This window comes from Phascolarctos cinereus, unplaced genomic scaffold (genome assembly GCF_003287225.1).
Source record: "Phascolarctos cinereus isolate Bilbo 61053 unplaced genomic scaffold, phaCin_HiC Scaffold_3;HRSCAF=262, whole genome shotgun sequence".
NCBI lineage: Eukaryota > Metazoa > Chordata > Mammalia > Diprotodontia > Phascolarctidae > Phascolarctos > Phascolarctos cinereus.
In genome coordinates, this window is record NW_027555736.1 from 4,851,307 (window position 1) to 4,869,719 (window position 18,413).

General features: G+C 47.4%; 1 protein-coding gene across 2 annotated transcripts in view; it reads right to left on the reverse strand.

Moving 5' to 3' along the window:
* Positions 1–547: 547 nt before the first annotated feature.
* GLRX3 (glutaredoxin 3) overlaps positions 548–18,413 on the reverse strand; it is a 33,940-nt gene continuing 16,074 nt past the window's right edge. The window contains exons 3-11 of one of the 2 annotated variants that reach the window (XM_020978346.2): positions 16,323–16,397; positions 15,294–15,489; positions 9,697–9,869; positions 9,082–9,143; positions 7,022–7,079; positions 5,695–5,747; positions 4,062–4,101; positions 3,874–3,966; positions 548–820 (exon numbers count right to left, since the gene is read on the reverse strand). In XM_020978346.2, the coding sequence (XP_020834005.1) occupies positions 770–820; positions 3,874–3,966; positions 4,062–4,101; positions 5,695–5,747; positions 7,022–7,079; positions 9,082–9,143; positions 9,697–9,869; positions 15,294–15,489; positions 16,323–16,397 (801 nt within the window). In that variant the 3' untranslated portion in view covers positions 548–769. Of the gene's footprint in view, positions 821–3,793; positions 3,967–4,061; positions 4,102–5,694; positions 5,748–7,021; positions 7,080–9,081; positions 9,144–9,696; positions 9,870–15,293; positions 15,490–16,322; positions 16,398–18,413 lie in introns of both variants that reach the window. The other variant, XM_078150684.1, reaches the window with a different exon arrangement.

Genomic DNA, 18,413 nt, shown 5'->3' on the forward strand with positions numbered 1-18,413 from the left:
GAAGCAGCTGCCATTTCCAAGGAATGACGCCCCCTTTCTGGATGCTCACATGGTCTCAACCACTGATCTAGGATCAAAAGAAAGCTGGGGAAGTTCTCATGACTTAGAAGATTTTAACAGCCATTTACAAAGCTGGAGTTGGGTCTTTTAACATAAAAATACAAAGCAGCTGAATACAATAAATACGTTTCCACACCTGGTATTTTTTCAGACTCCATTCCTTAAGATTTTTCCTGGTTTCTAAAATCTGGGCAGTGCTTTGGCCACTACTGGAAGGAGCTGTCTCTGCCATCCCACCTGTACCAAGTACCCACATTTCAACAGTTTTTCCAGGGCTGCCAAGAGATCTATCAGCCAGTGAGGGGAGCCATAGGCTTGGAGTAGGAAAATTAATGCAAAGTGGATTGCATGGCCTACCTACTGACCATACGCTGAACCTTCTGATGGGTATGAGCTGTCCATATCAAGGGACAAGAGGGTCTTACTTCACTTCATTACAGGGAGTTATACATACATCAACACCTTCAAGAAAAAAAAGAGAAACCTCTTTAATGCATTCTTTTTTAATTGAATTTTGAGATGTTTTGGGGGAGGGGAAGAGGGCAAATGTGACCGTGTACATGGAGCATGAGCATGGGCAGGAAGGCCAGATGCAAGTGATGAACAGGTGAAGAAGCCCTAGGCTCCTCCCCCACTCCCCAGGACTGACTCATGAATCGTTCAGTGCTCAGGAAATGCTTCAGGCAGCACTCTGCAGCCCTGCGGATCCTTAAGTTTCTCCTTTTAGGACAGACAACAATTCGCCATTTTCCTTCAGTTCCTGCAAAGACAGAAATTTGAGGAAAACCTCTAAGTCAGGAGTTTCATTTCCACGGACACACCAAAGCCCTGTAAGAAATAGCCAAATGACTAGAAGGTGAATTTTAGCAGTTAGAAATCTCTAACTTAAACACACAAGCACCCGAACAGAGGATGATCCAAAATGGGAACATTAAAAGGAGAAATGATTCAAAAGCAATTTAATGGATTATTAATCAACAGACAATTCTATCCAAAGCACATGGGTCTGTATCTCTGTACACATCTCTTGTAAGCAGGAATGACTGGGACAGGAGGAGGCCAACGCAGGCCAGGAGACAGCGGGGAAGACTGATCGTGAGCCGGCTTGTCCTCTGACACCCACAGCCTTCCCGGGGCCCTTTCTGGGATCGATGGCTAGGCCGACTCCCAACAGGAGACTGACCGGGGCCCAGTGTGGTTTCATCAATGGGAGGATCTCTCTGAGCTGAGTGACTCAACAACAGATCGGTGCCTGGAGCAACCACAGAGCAAGCGTCTCCAGGAGTGGAGAGCCTCTCTTCCTGTGCCGCCTCACCCGACCGTCATGACGACCCTGGGACCTTAAGGACTACAGATACTCCTGTCAGGGAAGTTTCGTGACATGTCCAGGCCACACAGCTGGGGAGGGCCTGAGGCAGAAACTGAGCTCCAGCTGTCCAGCAGTCTAACAACATGCTTCTGTATGCAAAGGGCAACTGGGGGAATCACAGAGCACAGAACTCCAGGACTGGAGTCAGAAGACCTGAGTTCAAATCCAGCCTCAGACACTTACTAGTTGTGTGACCATGGGCAAGTCACTTACCTCTGTTGGCCTCAGTTTTCTCATCTGTAAAATGAGCTGGAGAAGTAAATTACAAACCACTCCAGTATCTTTGCCAAGTAAACCCCAGACGGGGTCATGAAGCGTTGGACATGACTGAAAACAACCAAACAACAACACAGAGAAAAGCAGACATGTTTGGGAGGACCACTTACTTCTCACGATCTTCAAGTAGGACAGAAGTGGACAAGCAGCACTCTGACCCTTCAAAAACCCTTTGGCAGGCAACCGAACACCAAAGGGGGACAAGCCAAGAGCCCCGGCAGGCATCCCCAGCAGCAGGGGACAGAGGACAGACACTCACTGAGCGGAGGTGGTCTGGAGTGTGGCTCCAGGACAAACTGGGAGGACCACGTCTCATTTACGGGGCAGAGGCGGGCTGACAAAGTAATGTCCCTGAGGCCTGTGGGGTGGGGCACAAACTCAGTGAATGTGCAGCTGCTCAGTTCTGCGGAAGATTCCTTTGTTTTAACCTAGTATTCCTCCTAGAAGGAGACAACTATCTAGGCATGAAGAGGGAAGAAAGGAAGAATCTGGAAATGAAGGTGATAGGAAAAAAAAAAGTGAGGTGGACAGATAGAGAGAGATGAGCAGAAGACCAGCATCAGAATGTGGCCTGACTTCCTAACAGGATGAAATCAAGCCACCTTAGAGTCCTGGAGCATTCCTTCAGCCAAAATGAAAGCCTACAGGGAGGCAACACCTTTCCCCGTAAGCGAGCACCTCACATACAGGATCCCAAAGGCAGAAAGACATTCCTGCTCATCTAAAAGAGCGAACAGGAGGGTGCGTCAGCCTGTATGAGCCAGCTTCAGCAGCTAGCCAGGGATCCCAGGAATCAGGCCAGCCAACAGACCCCGGCTACACTCCTTCAGGAGGCCTTGCTACCTCCTTCAACGTACTAAGCAAGCTATTCTTGTCATGGCCTGAGAAAATGCATACACCCATTCCTTTTCTTAAAATGGACACCTGGTTCCCTTTTGACGAATTAAAATATGAGCCCCTCAATTTAAAAAAAAAATCAATCACACTGGGCTTACTGAAAATAGGAAAATGCATTCATTGCCAGAAATGAACCCAGATGTCAGGATATGAATTATTGCAGCCCCCACCAAACCAAGTGAAAATGTTAAGAGAAAATCCTGCAAATCTTTTTAAATCACATCTAGATAACAGCATGTGACCAGGAAAAATGGCTAATTCCTGTGAGGTGACAGAAAAGAAGTTACTGTATGTACAACTTATTTTTAGAATTAAATGACTGTATCGATTGGATCTTCCCAGGAGTTCCCCTGGCTGAGGCACAGACCATCAAACATTCCGACAAGACCAGACTCCAGAGGATTTAGGGTGGAGGAGACTGCCTTTCTCTGTGACAAAAATCAAAAAACATGCTAACAAATGCAGATCTATTTCTGTTGCTTCGGGGCTTGTTCAAAATACTACTACATTAAACCTTCCACTTTTCAAGAATGAGGATGTTTGCAAGGGAAAAAAAATGTCTCCCTGCCTTTTCTGAGAAGAGCAATGTCAACTCTCAAACTGAGCAGCAAAGAAACCCATAAAAATGTAGCTACAGGGGAAAGCCGCCTGTGTCGTCAAAAGAACCAACTACGGGTTTAAAAAGACACACGGAGCTGGTGATGACCTCCAAAAGTGCTCATGCTGAGAATAAGTAATATACCATCACTTACTGAAATCCAGGTATGCACTGGCAATGAAGATATTCCAGCAAAGTCACATGATACATTCCTATACAGTGAATATTACTTCCCATCGACTGACACCTTAAGATTTGCTGCATTCCCAGAGGAAAGAAATCCCTGGAGAGGCAGGACAGCAGAGTGGGTGGGGGCCTGCCTCCGAGCCAGAAAGACCTGGGATCAAGTGGCATGTGTAATCTGGATTAGCCACGTGACCCCATACAATCGCTCTGTGCCGCCCCCCCCAACCAACGCTGATCGGCTCTGCTTCTTTGTTACAAAGACGACTGTGCTGGAGGGAGAACGAGGAGATGCCAGTTTTGGAAAGTGTTTTTAAAAACCACCAATAAAACACTGAATCTTTTAATGGGGAGGGACTCACTGATCCTGCTTAAAATTACAGAAGGAGCTTCAATAAAGCAAGGTTTACCCCTCAATGTATCTTCAAAGCCAAGAATCGCTCTGACCAACCCGGCGCATGAAGCAGCCCGCGGCGAACAGCGCCCTCACCTTCACTATGTCCAACCCTCCAACCAGCTCGCCCTTCACGTACAGCTGGGGGTACGTTGGCCAGTTGGAGAAAGCTTTCAGTCCTTGCCGCACCTGAGGGAACAAAGGGAACATGATTCTCCAACCAGACTCTGGATGAGGAAGACTAAAATGAAGAAGAAAGAGAATAAGAAAGAAGCAGGCCTTACTTCTTCATCTTCCAAGATATCAAACGTCTCAAAATCAACACTACGAGAAACAAGAAAGTTTTCCACAATTATACAACTAGTTTACACAAATGCAAATTCCCCCCTCTACCCTCCCCCCCAAAACCCCAACAACCCCTCCTGTAGGCTGCACATGGCCATGAAACTGGAGGAGCCCCCCCTACACCCCAGCAGCCAGCCCTCCTGCAAACCCGCTGCCACCGCTGCCTGGCCAGAAAGTTCTGCTACCCACGGACAAGAGCCCGGAGAAGAGTCCATCATCTGAGCCATCCTCTTTAGGCCAGCTCTGATACACTAAGCCCACTGCTTCATCAGGGCCACGAAGGCCTCAGCACAGGTCAAAGCAGGTCCCAACCCTGCCACACCTCTCTAGACAGTTCACTGGTGACGACTATGACCAATACCACCCATTCCCTGGAGGCCAGCCTCCTTTAGCTGAGCAGAGACGGCCACCAAGTGACAAGCTGCCAGCAGAAGAGCACTCTTGACGGCTTGTACTCCACAGGGAGCCTTGAAGGCCGGCATCACCTCCAAACTCCACTGGAAACCCAGGTCGGCTCCAGGCTTGGAGCCCAGGTTCATCCTCTGTGATACTCAAAGGGGTTGGAAGAGCCAGTGAGTCCCATGGAGTCAGGAGACATGGGCTTCAAGTCCCGCTGGGACACAACAGCTGTGCTGCACTGGGTGAGTCTGTGGCTGCGACGGTAAAGCAGCCCTTCTGGAAAAGAGAGTGCTTCCCTGCCCCTCGACAGGCAGCCGTCACCCCAGAATGACATAACCATGAGCCCAGAGCACTCACGCCCAGAGACATGAAAAAAACCCGACAGGAAAAGGGTTGTGCTGCCCGAGCCTGCCCTTCGATTCTAACTCACTCTGGGCGAGCGGTCAAGGGGCCTCCAAAGCACACAGGGAATTCCCTTTGCCTACAACTTTCACAGAGATGGCGGAGGGGGGAGCAGTGGCAGTCAAAACAAGGATTCTACCTCCTGACAGAGACAGCAACGTCAGAAGGAAGTGTCCAGAAAGACTACCAGGAAGGTACCAAGGACAGCACTGAGCTTCGAGATTTCAGATTCTCTAGTTGTGGCAGGGTGGCCGGTGGGGTTTTTGTTTGCAGGAAGACCAAGACAAGCTGGGGACAAAGTGGCCAGTACTTATTTCTGGAAAGACAAACTGCTCCTTTGCCAGGATGCCTGTTGATATTCTCACGAGGAAAATCTGCCTGTTGCACATGCTGGAAAACACTGCCCAAGCTGCACACCTCAGGACCTGGCATCTTTCTCCCCAAGGTGCTCAGGCTTCCCAGAAGCAAGCATCAATGCACAGGTTACTTACTCCCTAACCAGAGAATGAAAAAAAACGGCAGCAACACACATTTCACAAAAATATCTCTTCCAGCTGGCTGAACCTGCATCATCCTTCACCCCAGCTGGTTGGCAAGTGACCATTTCCACAGCTGCCCAAAGGCTCCTCAATACTACCATTATTTAACAATTAAGAGAAAGATTTCCTGTAAAAGGCTATTCCAGATATTCACCCAGTGTGGGAGTGAAACAGTGTCACTTTAAGACAGACATCTCTTCTATCGTAATGCTATGGGCTATTATTTACTTACCCAGTTTCATTAAGAATTTCTAGAATTTGTTTGCTGAATCCACATTTTGCCATCTAAATAAAACACAATTTCAGTCAAGCTTTGAAAGTGAGTGGGGTCATCATCCTCGCCCTTCCCACAAGTCCCAAGTCTTACTCTTCACACCACACTTCCTCCCTCCACCCAGTTACTGTCCCCAAGGCAGCATTCCAGGGTGACGGGGGATCTCAGACTTTCATGCATTACTTCTCTTCATCCCTCCACCCTAGTAGCATGTGCTCCATCTTCAAACAGTAACTGTCTATCTAAAAATCTCTCTTGCCAATATTCAAACCAATTCTCAGTAAAAATATGAAGTCGTGGAATGCTTGCTACTCTCCTACTGTTCAAGATAAAAAATCCTAATTTACTTAAATCAATGAGGAAAAATGTTTTTTGGGGGATTCCCAGCTGGACTTGTTCCATTCTCCCTCTGCTCTCCGGGGTGCAGGAGGCCTCAAACTCTGAGACAGGAAAGGCCAGCGAGCAAGGACCCTGACTCCCCACCTTCTTCAGAGATCGGCCTTGCATGCCCGGCAGGACCTGGATGGAGGCACTCCCACCCCAACTCTGGGCTTCCTCATTTGTACCACAGAGATGTCATCACAAGCCCTGCCTACTTCAGAAGGCTCCTCTGAAGATTAGATGAGGCACAGAGATAGGACTCCAGAAAGTCATCATTGTGCCTAGTTTTTTGGAGCTCCCTCTAATTCTAATAATTAGAGCATAATGTGCATTCCTCAAACCAGCAGTCCACAGGCTCCCTCCTACTCACATCACTGGCCGCATACTTCCAAATCCAGATTTTTTTAAAAGGCTGTGTCGGGCACACAGTGGGCTATGAATTCCCAAAGCCATCTCCCGTGGCCCGAGCTAAGTGCCATGGTGCCCTATCAGGACTAGCAGCCCAGAGATCACAAGTAGGGACACACTCTGGAAGTGGTGGGTTCGTTGCTCTGGGCTGTCTACTAAACCCAAGGAGCCTACTCTAAAAGGCACGAGCAGCAAGAGCCACCTCAAAATGTAATTCAGCAGCGAGGATGTGGTGACTGGAGAGCCTGCAGAGTGACCAATGTGATGGATAAAAGTCTGGCATCGAGCAGAAAGGCCCCCCTGGAGTGGCGATGATGGAGCGCAGCAGGACTCAGAGGACCCGGTTTGAGCTACAGAAGCACCAATTAAGGCAGGGAGAGCTTCCTGACACCCCCAAGTTTCATTAGCTAAAGTGAGGAAAGACAGCTAACTGTCCCCTTGCTGCAGATGGTAACATGCCAAGAAATTACCCACCAAACCATTTCTGAGTCCTTACCTGTTTGCTTCCTTTCATAAACAGCATCACAGAAGCTTTATTTGTCAGTACTTTCAGCCTACGGAGAGAAGACCATAAAGGCTCAGCTCAGTCATGAAACACGGCTCAGGCTCCCCATCATCAGGAACATGTGCGTTGGAGGAACAGCGAGATGAGAGCTCACATTAAACAAGTAAATGCATTTATATTTGCTTTTATTTCACTCCTTCCCTAAGCCACTATAAAGCACAAGACTGCTCATAAAGCCACGAATGTGCCTTAAAGTGGCAATTTAAGCCCTCAGGCTCCTCACGCTAAAAAAGCAGCAGCCAGTTCTGCATGGGACCCGAGCCTGACTGAGCACTCTGTCTATCCAGAATGGCTCGGGGCCAGGCCGCTGCCATCCCACACACCCAGTCAGCCGCCCTGGGAGACATCCAGAGGGGACCTGGAAGCTGCTGCCACCGGTGACACCGAGAAACGTCCCAATGCCCTGCTCCGTGAGGTGCTCCTGAGGGCCGCCTAGAGCCCGTCAGAGCCATGGAGAAACATCTCGAGCTCCCACAGACGCCCTCAGGATTCAGTGAGCCAACCTTTCTAAGTCGCAAAAGGAAAAACTAATGTCACGTGCCCATTTTAGTTCTAACAATGGTGTTTAGAGGATTAACTGCATAATGTCTGAGGGGAAAGTTTAAACTCCTTGAATAAATGGTAGGGAAAAAACCACAGTCACTACCTCATTCATAATGAAGTCACTTAGCAGGAATACAGCAAAAAAAACCCAAAAGGAAAAAGGGGCCTGAGCCTTCAAAAGAGAGCTCACCAGATAAAGTGACTTAGCAAAGCCCCTTTCAGGCCGCAGACCCAGAGCTCACCTCCTCCTATTTCATACACTACTCTAACAAACTTGATCAGCCAATTTCTACAATCTCCACTTGATTAGAAACAGCAAATTACAAAAAGGAGGGAAGAGCCCAGTGTGTGCTGCCAAGAAGCAAGAACCGGCACCTGAACCACCACCATAATGCCCAACCAACCTCTGGCTGGGTCCGGCAGCTCCTTCGGCGGGGAGGCCTCTCCGCCCCTGGAGTCCTGGGTGACGTCCCTCCTGACTCCCTCCCTCACTCACTGCATGACATTCGCGGTCACAACCAGGATCACTGAGAATGCTTAGCTCGTGCTCGGCATCCTCTTCGTGAAGAGGCAGCAAGCTGCAATTAGTGGCTGAAAGCTGAAGGGGTGAGCCTGGGCCGAACTTACTGAGAATTCTTCCATGGTGTCCAGTAACTGAAGGGCACGTGCACACATCTGAATTTTTTAAATTCACTTCAGGAGATGAACAGAACATGCTTTGCTAGCCCAACTGCTCACCTTAGTCGTGAAGGATGTGGCACCTGATGTATTGAAGCCTTTTAAAATAAATTAAATTTTGTTTCTAAATCAAATTAGATTAAATTAGGGGGAGGGGAAGAGTGACAATCTCCAATCTCCTCCCTACCGTGCTCTCAAGCCTCAGAACACCATCGACTTAAGGCACAAAAAAACTCTGTCACAAAGTAAACCCCATGTTCCTTTACGAACTTTAAATGTTCGTGGTTTTTGAAAAGCAACTGGAAATAGTCAAAATATGGAAGCTCTGAAAATCAGAGAGACAATGCTGCATCCTGGCAGCCCTACTGGAGACCAAAAAGCCCCTGGACACATACAGTACAAGTTAGGAAAAGCTGTGGCCGCAACAGCCTGAACACTGACACAAAGGGACCCTGAAAACCAACAGAGAAAATCCAGTGTTGACTTTCAAGAAGAGGACCGCTGTGAATTGAAAGGGAAATCCTTGAGCCCACCTCTAAAATGAACCTGCAATCACACCTGCTTTGGCTTATGAGTTTATCAGATATTTTTCATAACTAGTTCAAAGGCAAATAATAAAAGCGTGAGCACTGACACACCCCAGACCTACAAAAGAAGGAGTTTTCTTGCAAAAAGTAAGTGCAACAAACACAGTATATGAACCCCAAATAGGGAGAGGGGGACAGCATTTAAAACTTCAAAAAGTATCTACAACAAAGCACCTTTCTTACCTTTCTTCTAATTTGGGGGCTTTGGGGCAAATTTTGTCAAGCTCATTAGATGCTGCCAGCTCCTACAAGAGACCAAACAACAGTTAAAACAAGTACACCAGCAGGAAAGAATGCACATGCCAGCCAATCACACTGCCCACAAGTAATCCCTCCTGCCACTTCTCATCCTTATAATCTCGTCCTCGCAATGGAGATGCTAAGACAACGTCAATGACGAGAAGATGAAGAAGCAGCTACAACGACAGAGACTTCCCTCCCTCGAAGCAAAGGACGTGGAAACCAGGGCAGTGTGGCTGCCAGCGTGCACCAGGACCACCTTCATCAGGGGCTTTGGCTTCACGGTTTTTCTTTATTAAACAATACTAAGCAATTCCCAAGTGTCAAGGGCACACCTGCGTCTAGGGATGCCCTTTGTCTAGGGGCGCCTCTGCGTCTAGGATCATCCCTACATCTAGGGGCCTTCCTTTGTCTAGGGGCACCTCTGCATCTAGGGGCATCTCAGCATCTAGGGCCATCTCTGTCTCGGGATGCTTGATTTAAAAAGGTATCAACAAAACGTTTCTTAAAAAGAAATTGTCTACAAAGCATTAAGTAGCAATTTTCTCAAGTTCCCACCTTGACAATATCGAGGCCTCCTATCAGCTCTCCAGACACATATAGCTGAGGATAAGTGGGCCAACTGGAGTATATTTTGAGTCCTTGACGCACGTCTTCATCCGAAAAGATATCAAAACTGCTAAACTGAATATTATGCTTGTTAAGAATTTCTACCATCTGCTTGCTGAAGCCTGTATGTAGGGGAAAAACAATTAGTTTCCCTGAGATAAATTATAAATGTCTTAATCATTCCATTTCATTCGTCTGCCACTTTTAACAGTGAATTAGCCTGCCTGATGTACTGGAGAAGGACCCAATAATGGTCCTACTACAGGCAGGAAGATCATCTCCCTACCTGAACACCAACTATAGATGCCAGAGGGGACTCTCAGGCAGAGAAAGGCATCTTCAGTCCAATGACAAGGGCACCTGCTCTGTGCGGCCTGGCCTCCTTAACTGAAGTGAGGGGTCAAACTAGATCTCTCTAAGAGAATAAAGAGGTCGTGGGTCTTCTTTCCAGTAACCCCAGATCACCCCATCCTCGGAGCCACCTGAAAACATGCCCACCTCTATAGCGCTAATCCCCACCTCGACTCTTCACCTGTCAGGGAGAAGGAAAATGGGACTTCTCTTTTAACCCAGAACACTTTCAGAAACTTCCATTTTTAAAGTCCATCCTCAGCAGCTCACTGAAAGTTGTCACTGGTTGTTAACAGTGCTTTCCCCCTTTTCACGTCATAACAACCTGATGGGTTCATTTTTAAAACAACTTACATTCCCCAAAGTTCATCATGTGATTTTTACTGCACTTTGGTGACAATTTTTTATTATGTACTAGGATTTTATTATACTTTTGTGACACATTGTTAGATACTTTTCTGACATTACTTCCTTATTATAACATTAGTGCTAAACAATAAGAGTGAATACTCATCTTTTCTAAGTCTATTAGTCTAGTCTAAAAAAAAGGCTATTTGTCTCTCCATGAGAATTCTAGGATGACTCTCCCCAACAGTGTGTAGATACACATTAACTTTAAAGAACAAGATTCGAACATAAAATAGTAATCATGACACCCTCTCCTTTTTACTTCAAAATCACTAGAAAGAAGGTGCCTCCTTCAATCCAGCATGTCCCTAGACCCAGCGACAGCCAGCACTCCTGAAGTCAACACTGAAATCCATCACAAGAATGGCCTTTGCTTGATGTCAGCCAAGACCACCCTCATTTGTTGAGATAGAGATCTCTGCCAGAGCCTGGCACAGTTTCCCTGATCTGCAGTTTACTGAGAGGCAAAGCCTCAACATTTATCTGTACAGCATCTAAGCCGCTTTTCCTACAACTGCAGCATCAAGTTCACGTACAGCCTGGGGTAAAGCGCTGCTTCTGAGCTTCCTCATTCATCGGGGAGTTCATTAGTAAACAGCTAACGGCTGATTGCTGATGGTTATTCTGTTGCCAATACAGTAACTCATTTCTACTGTAACAGGCTGAGAAAAAGCTCTATTTTTGCTGTAGGCAATTACGCGTAGCCTAGAAGATTGATTGGGAGGCTTTCATTTTTAAGGGTTAAAGTAGCAGCCTGGAAATGTTATGCTTAGGGATAAAACAGGAAGGCAGGCTTTACTCCTAGACCAAAAGACTTATGCAGACTCCAGAAGGGAGGTCCTCACCTACAAAGCTGCAAACACCATGTTTTAACTGTGCAACCACACAATCACTGTTCAATTTGCTTCATGATAGATGACATAAATAAAACCAAAGCAAACCCAAGTTTAATCCTTAACAAAGACCCAAAAAGCACAGCTCAGAAGGAAGGAGAAGAGCCCAAATCGGGCCCCTCTAAGGGACAGGTCAAGCATAGGTTAAGCAGCCCTCAGCCTGCATCCCGGCCAACAGCTCTCTGTGGTATCAAGTCCAAGCAGCTGCCAGTGAGGTCATCTCAAGCACTTCAGCAACAAAATGCTCTGCAGAAGAGCACTACATTTGCTCATTTTTACCTTTTCGCAGTCCCTCCCTGCCCTTCAGGAGGCCAGGGGGTGAGCCTCATTCACATTTTCCCTGATGCCTGAGGCACGTCCCTCCCAGGCATCCCCTTACTCTCTCCTCCTCTCGACAGCTCCCTCTCAAGCCATCTCCTTCCTGTCTGCTACAGCTCCCAAAGTGCTCTCCCCAAAGTGCATCTGCCCAAGTCACCCTCCCTCCCCAAGTCCCAGGGCGCCCTCCTGCCTCCACAACCTGGCCCCGGCTGCTCACGCCCCTTCCTCTTACTGCCGCCTTTCACATGGGCCATAGTTCCCCTTGAGGCTCAGTGGGGGGCTGGCTCCTATCTCAGCCAACACCCCCAGCTGCTTGTGGTCATCCCCCCAACACCACTGATTCTTTATTCATCTTGTATTGACTTGTCTGTGTACACAGTGGTTCTGGAGGGCAGAGGCTATCATTTCCTTTCTGTGTGCCCAGCTCGTGGGAGGTCACGGTACAGAAGTCACTGGACAGATCTCGAAAGCGCCAGTAACTGTGTGCCAGGCACTGTGCTGAGTGTGGGGACACAAACAAAGACAGCAGACAGCCTGCCCAAAGGGCTCCCCTCTTAACAGGGGAGCCGACACCATGAGAAGTCTCGGCTGCAGCTCAGGGGAAAAAGTCCCAGGCTCCGTGTGGGTGCTGTGGCAAGGCAAAGCCAAGCACATTTGACAAGAAAAGCAGAGAAGGCCTATGGAGCTTAGGCTGACTCTGCACCGACTCCAGGGCAGACCCTAAAAAAGACTTTCCTGAAAACACCTCTGAAGCTTCTCAGTCTCTTCACCTGCCTTTCCCTGGTCAGTAAGCTGCAAAGGGAGAAGCAGCACCCGCGCTGAATCAGTCAAACCATAGTGAGGTCGGGGCACTGAGTCAGCCAGGAGACATTCAACAACATACATTAAAGGTGTCCTCCAACGGAATGACTGTGACATTCACACAGCAGGCTGCTCACGGCATCAAGACACTGAAGCAGCAGAGAGCTTCTCCCAAAAGGCATCACCCCTAGAAACGACAGCAAAGAAAACCTCCGTGCGGCTGGCATCAGCGGCACGGAGTGAAAAGGGATCTGGTGCAAGGGAAGGGAACCTCCGAGGGACAGGTCTACAGCAGATGCTCATGGGATGCTATCATCACAGCTCAGCCATGCCCCCAAGGTACCGCTCAGAGAGACTGACCCCCTCACCCCAGGAGCCCTCAGCGGCCACCCAGGCCAAGCCCGTCATTCCAAAGAGACGGAAACCGAGGCCAAAGAACACACAGGAAACAAGACGACAGACTGGGATCTGAATCCAGGGATTTCAAAATCAGGGGTCTTCCACGACACCACACTGTCCATGTGCCAATGCAATGACAATGGAAGCAATTAATTATAAGAAAAATAGGTACAAATAAACAGCCCTCTTATCTACTGAAATGTGAAAAGCTCCAAAAAGGGAATACAGTTTAGAAGAAATTGAACAAATTAAAGGCACTGGTTCATCAGTATGTCAGCATCTACTACGTGGACCGCTGCTCAGAGTGAAGGCACCTAACCAGGCCAAGGCCACGGCAGAACAGAAGTCCGATCTGAAAGGGCAGCACCTGGGGGGGGAAACGGCAGCACAGAAAACCCGCCTTCTCTTTGCCTCATAGGAGGTTAAAGTCATCCCAAGAAGGAAGTAATGGTGGTAACGGGGATTTCCCTGTGGAGACCCAGAGGGTTTTTTGATTTGGTTTGACTTAAGTTCCCATTAAACCTGCACAGATTCCAGGGACTGAGGCCCAGCCACTGACCCACAGCCTGCCAAGCAGCCCCATGTCCTCACCTAAAAGGATGGCGCTAGATAAGAGGCCTTCTGAGCTCCCTGCCCACTCCAAGGATAGATTCCATGAACCTTCTCCTTTATTAGCAACATGTTCAATTTGTCTAATTTGACCAGACAGGGTTTGAAGGCTGCAAGACAACTCTAAAAGGCTGAAAGCCCTTGGAACAGCATATTCTCTACACACCCACAGGCATGCACACATATGTATGTGTACAAAGAAATTGCTCTTATTTGCTCAAATCTTTTGAAAGACTGCCTGGGGCACAATGAAATCAGACCGAGACATATAAACACATTACAATTACTGAACAACAGAGATTTTATTTCAAGGGGAGACGGCTCAAGAACCTACTTTTCCAGCTTGGTTTCCAAGCTGACAAGGACCTGAACCTGAACCTTCAAGTCTAACTTCTCTGTTTTCATAAGGAGGAAACTGAGGCAAGAGAAGTTAAATGATGTGCCCAAATTTCCATAACAAGTAACAAGTCAGGCTCAAACCCAAGTCTTCTGCAGTCTCAGTAATGTTCATTCTCCCATCTCCTCCCACAGAATTTCGGAAAATTATATCTACCATCAGCCTCTGTGTTCACTATCTGTCTAGGGTTTGCTTCCACGCACCTTACGCATCACACAAAATCAATGGTATTGATCAGCCCTAAGGAGGACCTGCATTCTCATCCCAAGCAGTAGCATTCACATGCTTTCCTGCCCTCTGAGGGGAGGGGACACACTAATGCACGCACACATAGACACTTCTTACATGAAGGGAACTGAACATAACCCAAAAGACTTGACTGTTTCTTCCTATAGAGCCTTGGTAGTGCTGCAGGAACGTCAGTCAGGCCCTGAAGCCATCACCTCTCACCCACCTGGACAGGCAGAGAACAGAGAGTAGACTGCAAACCTGCAAGCTGATAATCAACAGCAAGGGACACTTCAGGCAGACCAAATGAAACAACCACCATCATCTATTACAGCCTCACTCTTCTGCAACTTTCATAACCTGAGCTACAATTTCTGACGACCCTGCAGAAATCAGAGCCAAATGTAGGTGTGGTCATGTTGATCAAGTCCCAAGGGCCGGAGACCCACTGTACCTCATTTGACTGGCACCTACTTTCATAAATCCCACCTGATGCAGATGAAAACAAACACAGCCTCAAAACCAAGGCTCCCCAGGGCAGGGAGGGCAGGCCACCAAGTGGCACGAGCTGGGGGGTGCCACCAGCCCAAGGGGATTCCTTCAACCAAACCCAATCCTTGAAGAATCAGAAAGGTCTGAAGCCTCTTGAATTGAAAGCAGAACAATAAATTCAAAAAACAAAATGGAGACTGAGCACAGAGCGTCCGACTTCCGTGTCTCCAGCCACCAGTGCCTCCCAGAATTGTGGCACCTTGATGCTAGAAGCAGGGTCCAAGGTCCCACCAAGGTTGGTGGCAGCTAAGCAAAGAAAGGGCACGTAAGCTCTGTAACCCCTTAAGACAGTCCAGAAGGAGGACCAAGGAGGGCCAGAAGGGTCTGCCAAAAACCATGACCAAGCCCTAGGGAGGAACGCAGACTTCCATCAATCAATCATGTGTCAAGCACTAGGCCAAGCCCTGGGGACACAAAGGCAAAGATGGCCAGCCCTGCCCTTAAGGGGCTTCTGTCCTGTCTAGGCCTGTGAGCTCTTGTGGCCCTGGCTGCTCTACCGGTCTGTGGTTTTAGGAGAGGAGCCCCTCTTCTGACCCATGGGAATAAGCTCTTCTTCCATTCTGGGCCTGGCCCCGTGAGAAGATGCTCACCACAGCGGGGTTCTTGTGGTGACCCTTTCATGAAGAGCATGCATGGGGCAGCATTTATCAGCTTCTTCAGCCGACGGTCAAGGTCTTCCTTTATGAATTCAGCCCGGGGAAGAACACTGCTGGAGATGTGGCACTCCACCTTCCTGGTCAGCTCAGGGGCATGGGCACCATCTAACCGATCCACTCTCTGTGTGTTCTAAAACAAGGAAAGAAGCATTGGCAAACGTTTACTGTTCAGTCTACACGGGGCCTCCACGAACTGCAGTACCAAGGAAACACATCCCCAACAGGAACAAAAAGGGGGCTAGGGCTCAATGGAAAAGCAAAGGATCTCTTCACCAAAAGGGACAGTGCCAAATCCCACAGAGACATGGAGGTGGTTCTCCTGCGTATCAGATCCACCAGACTGAAGGCCGACCCCAAACGAAGAGACCACCAAAGTCTCAATAGCTCCCTGGACTGAATCCACAGTGGCCAGGCTAATCCCAGTACGGACACAAATCCAACACCCCAGGATTTCTGGACCTAAGGTAGCTATGGCCACAAGGGCCCTAAGAGAACAAGGACATCATTTGTCTGCACACAAGCCCTCGCTCTAAGAAGGTCATGGCTCCAAACCAAGCCACCCAGCTCCCAAGCTCAGAACCGAAAGTATAGGAGGACCTCGCACAAACGAGGCTCCCAACAGCCCTTGCTCAGGAGGCAGCTCCGGTCAACCAAGCTGGCTGACTCCAAAACCAAAGACGACTGGCTCACTGCTTCCAAAGAGCACAAACATAAGTGGGCAGAGGGATCTCAGGCTCTTGCCCCATGGGCCTGGTTCCTCTTCATCAGAGAGGAGCAACAGAAATCCAAGAAGTGGGGAGCTACGTGCACAGTGGTGTCCTCAGCCTCAGCACCCCACACCCAAGCCAAGGAAGACAGAAGTCAGGCCTCTGACTCAGAGTTCAAGGTCAGGAGAAAGGGGAATGGAAAGGTTTCTCCACTGACCAGGTAGCAAGGAGATCTCCTGGCTGGCTTCAGACTTACCTTAAAGAACAGAAAGGTCGGGACAGAACTAATTTCATATTTCTCAGACACTTCAGGAACAGCTTCCGCTTCCAACTTCAAAAGAAGAAAAAACAGACTTGATCAACAGAGGGTTTTGTGTCTCAATAACAGGAATCAATCTTACACGTTATGTCCTTTGAAGAATTTTATGTTTTAAAAGAGTTTGGTGCAAAAGTTTACGACACATTTACATTTAAATGAGACTCACTCGCGGGCGCATGCACAGTGTCAAAACAGGTTCAGAGGGTTTTATTTTGTTGCACATTTCAGAAGATGCCTGGAGGCTTTTGGTGCACTAGTGACCTAGTAAATTTTCAATCATATGCAGCTCCTACTATATTGAAATCCATAAATCACTGACCCCAGTTATGTCATGATTACAGTGCTTATTTTCTGCCCACAGCAATTCTTCCTGTTTGCTCTATTGACTAATTCCGAGAGGCAGTACATCATGACTGACAGCTGCGGCCTTCTGCAAATTATGAAGCAAAAGGAGTATTTCTCCAATAAACTATTGATGTCTGATACATTTTACTTTTAACTCCTGCAAGGCTGCTAGCCAGAGAGCAGGAAACTTGCGAGGCAACCCGTCAGTGAGTCTATTTATACATTTCAATGTGTACTCAAAGAAAAAACAAGATGGCAGCATTACGTTGGATAATTTCATCGAGGCCTCTGAACTACAATACAATGCAATATCTGAAACATGGCTGTGAAAACATATTTAGTACTAGAATTTCTAAATTGGACATTCGAATTCAACTACAGTAAACTACTTTATGTTGAGGTTTATCAATGGGATGCTTTGAGAAAAAGTCAAGGACATTATGTTTTTCCCTCAAAGGACTGTCAATTTAATATAAACTTTTTGAAACCAATAAGAGCCTACATTAACATTATACCTGAAGGAAATAAAATATATTGATAAATTATATTGTTAAAAGGTTTTTTTAAATATACACTCATTTTTTTTCAAGAATCTGACAGATTTCCAGGGGACTGAAAATACTATTTTTCTCTAAAGCTTTACCCAGTCAGAATTTATTTCTTTTAATGAACCTTGACTATACAATAGAGAAGGAAGAGTAATTTATCTTTTGTTTGTCTCTTTCACCTTGCACACTCCTGGGTTTTCTGACTCTTCTCTAGGTATTTTATTGTGTGTTTGTGAGGCACCTTTGAACAACATTTGGCAAATCCTTTCTCTACACAACTCTGCACTTCTAATATTCAAAATCCTAACGTGAAAATTCTCTGAATTTGACACCACCGATTCAAGTGGACTAATTACTGGAACACTAAAAGGAGACAAGACCACAGCAGCAGCAGCAGCAGCGCTAAGAACGGCAAACATGGCTGTTGTGAAATTTCGACGCCTCTTACTCAACTCCCTCGTTTCACGCCACTGCAGCCCAGACACACTCTTGCCCACTTCATGAAAACAATGAGGGGCTTCTAGAGGGTGAGATCTACCTGCTACCCCACCATTTTTCCTCCATCCTTTTCATGGACTGAACAGAATGCCAAGAGGCTACCAAACTGTCTCCTCCAGCAGAGGCAATCCCAGCTCCTTGATGAAAGCTCATCACACTCAGTTCTAAGTTACAAGTGATTTACAACGAATAGTCCCTTTTTCCTCTGTAAAGAGGCAGTCTCGGATCCAATCCAAAATTCTATTTGGCACAAGAACTGTTAGAAAGACTGCAGGAAAAACGGGCACACTGCTTCACTGTTGGTGGAGACATGAACTGGTGCAGTTAATTCGGCAAAGAAGGCTGAACTCTGCCCCCAAATCTGCAAAAATGTATATGCCCCCTTGACCCAAGCAATACCACTTCTGGCCCACGCACCAAAGAATAAAGAGGAAAAGGACCCATATTTGTCCCCAAAAATATCATAGCAGTTCATTTTTTCATAAGAAAGAACTGGAAATCGAGGAGGCACTCAAGTAAATGGTGAATAAGAGAGATGAACTTATGGAATATCCATGCAATGGAATATGATTAAGCCACAAGAAAAGACAATTCAAGAGAAATGCAGACTTGGATGAGCTTGGATGAGCAAGGCCAG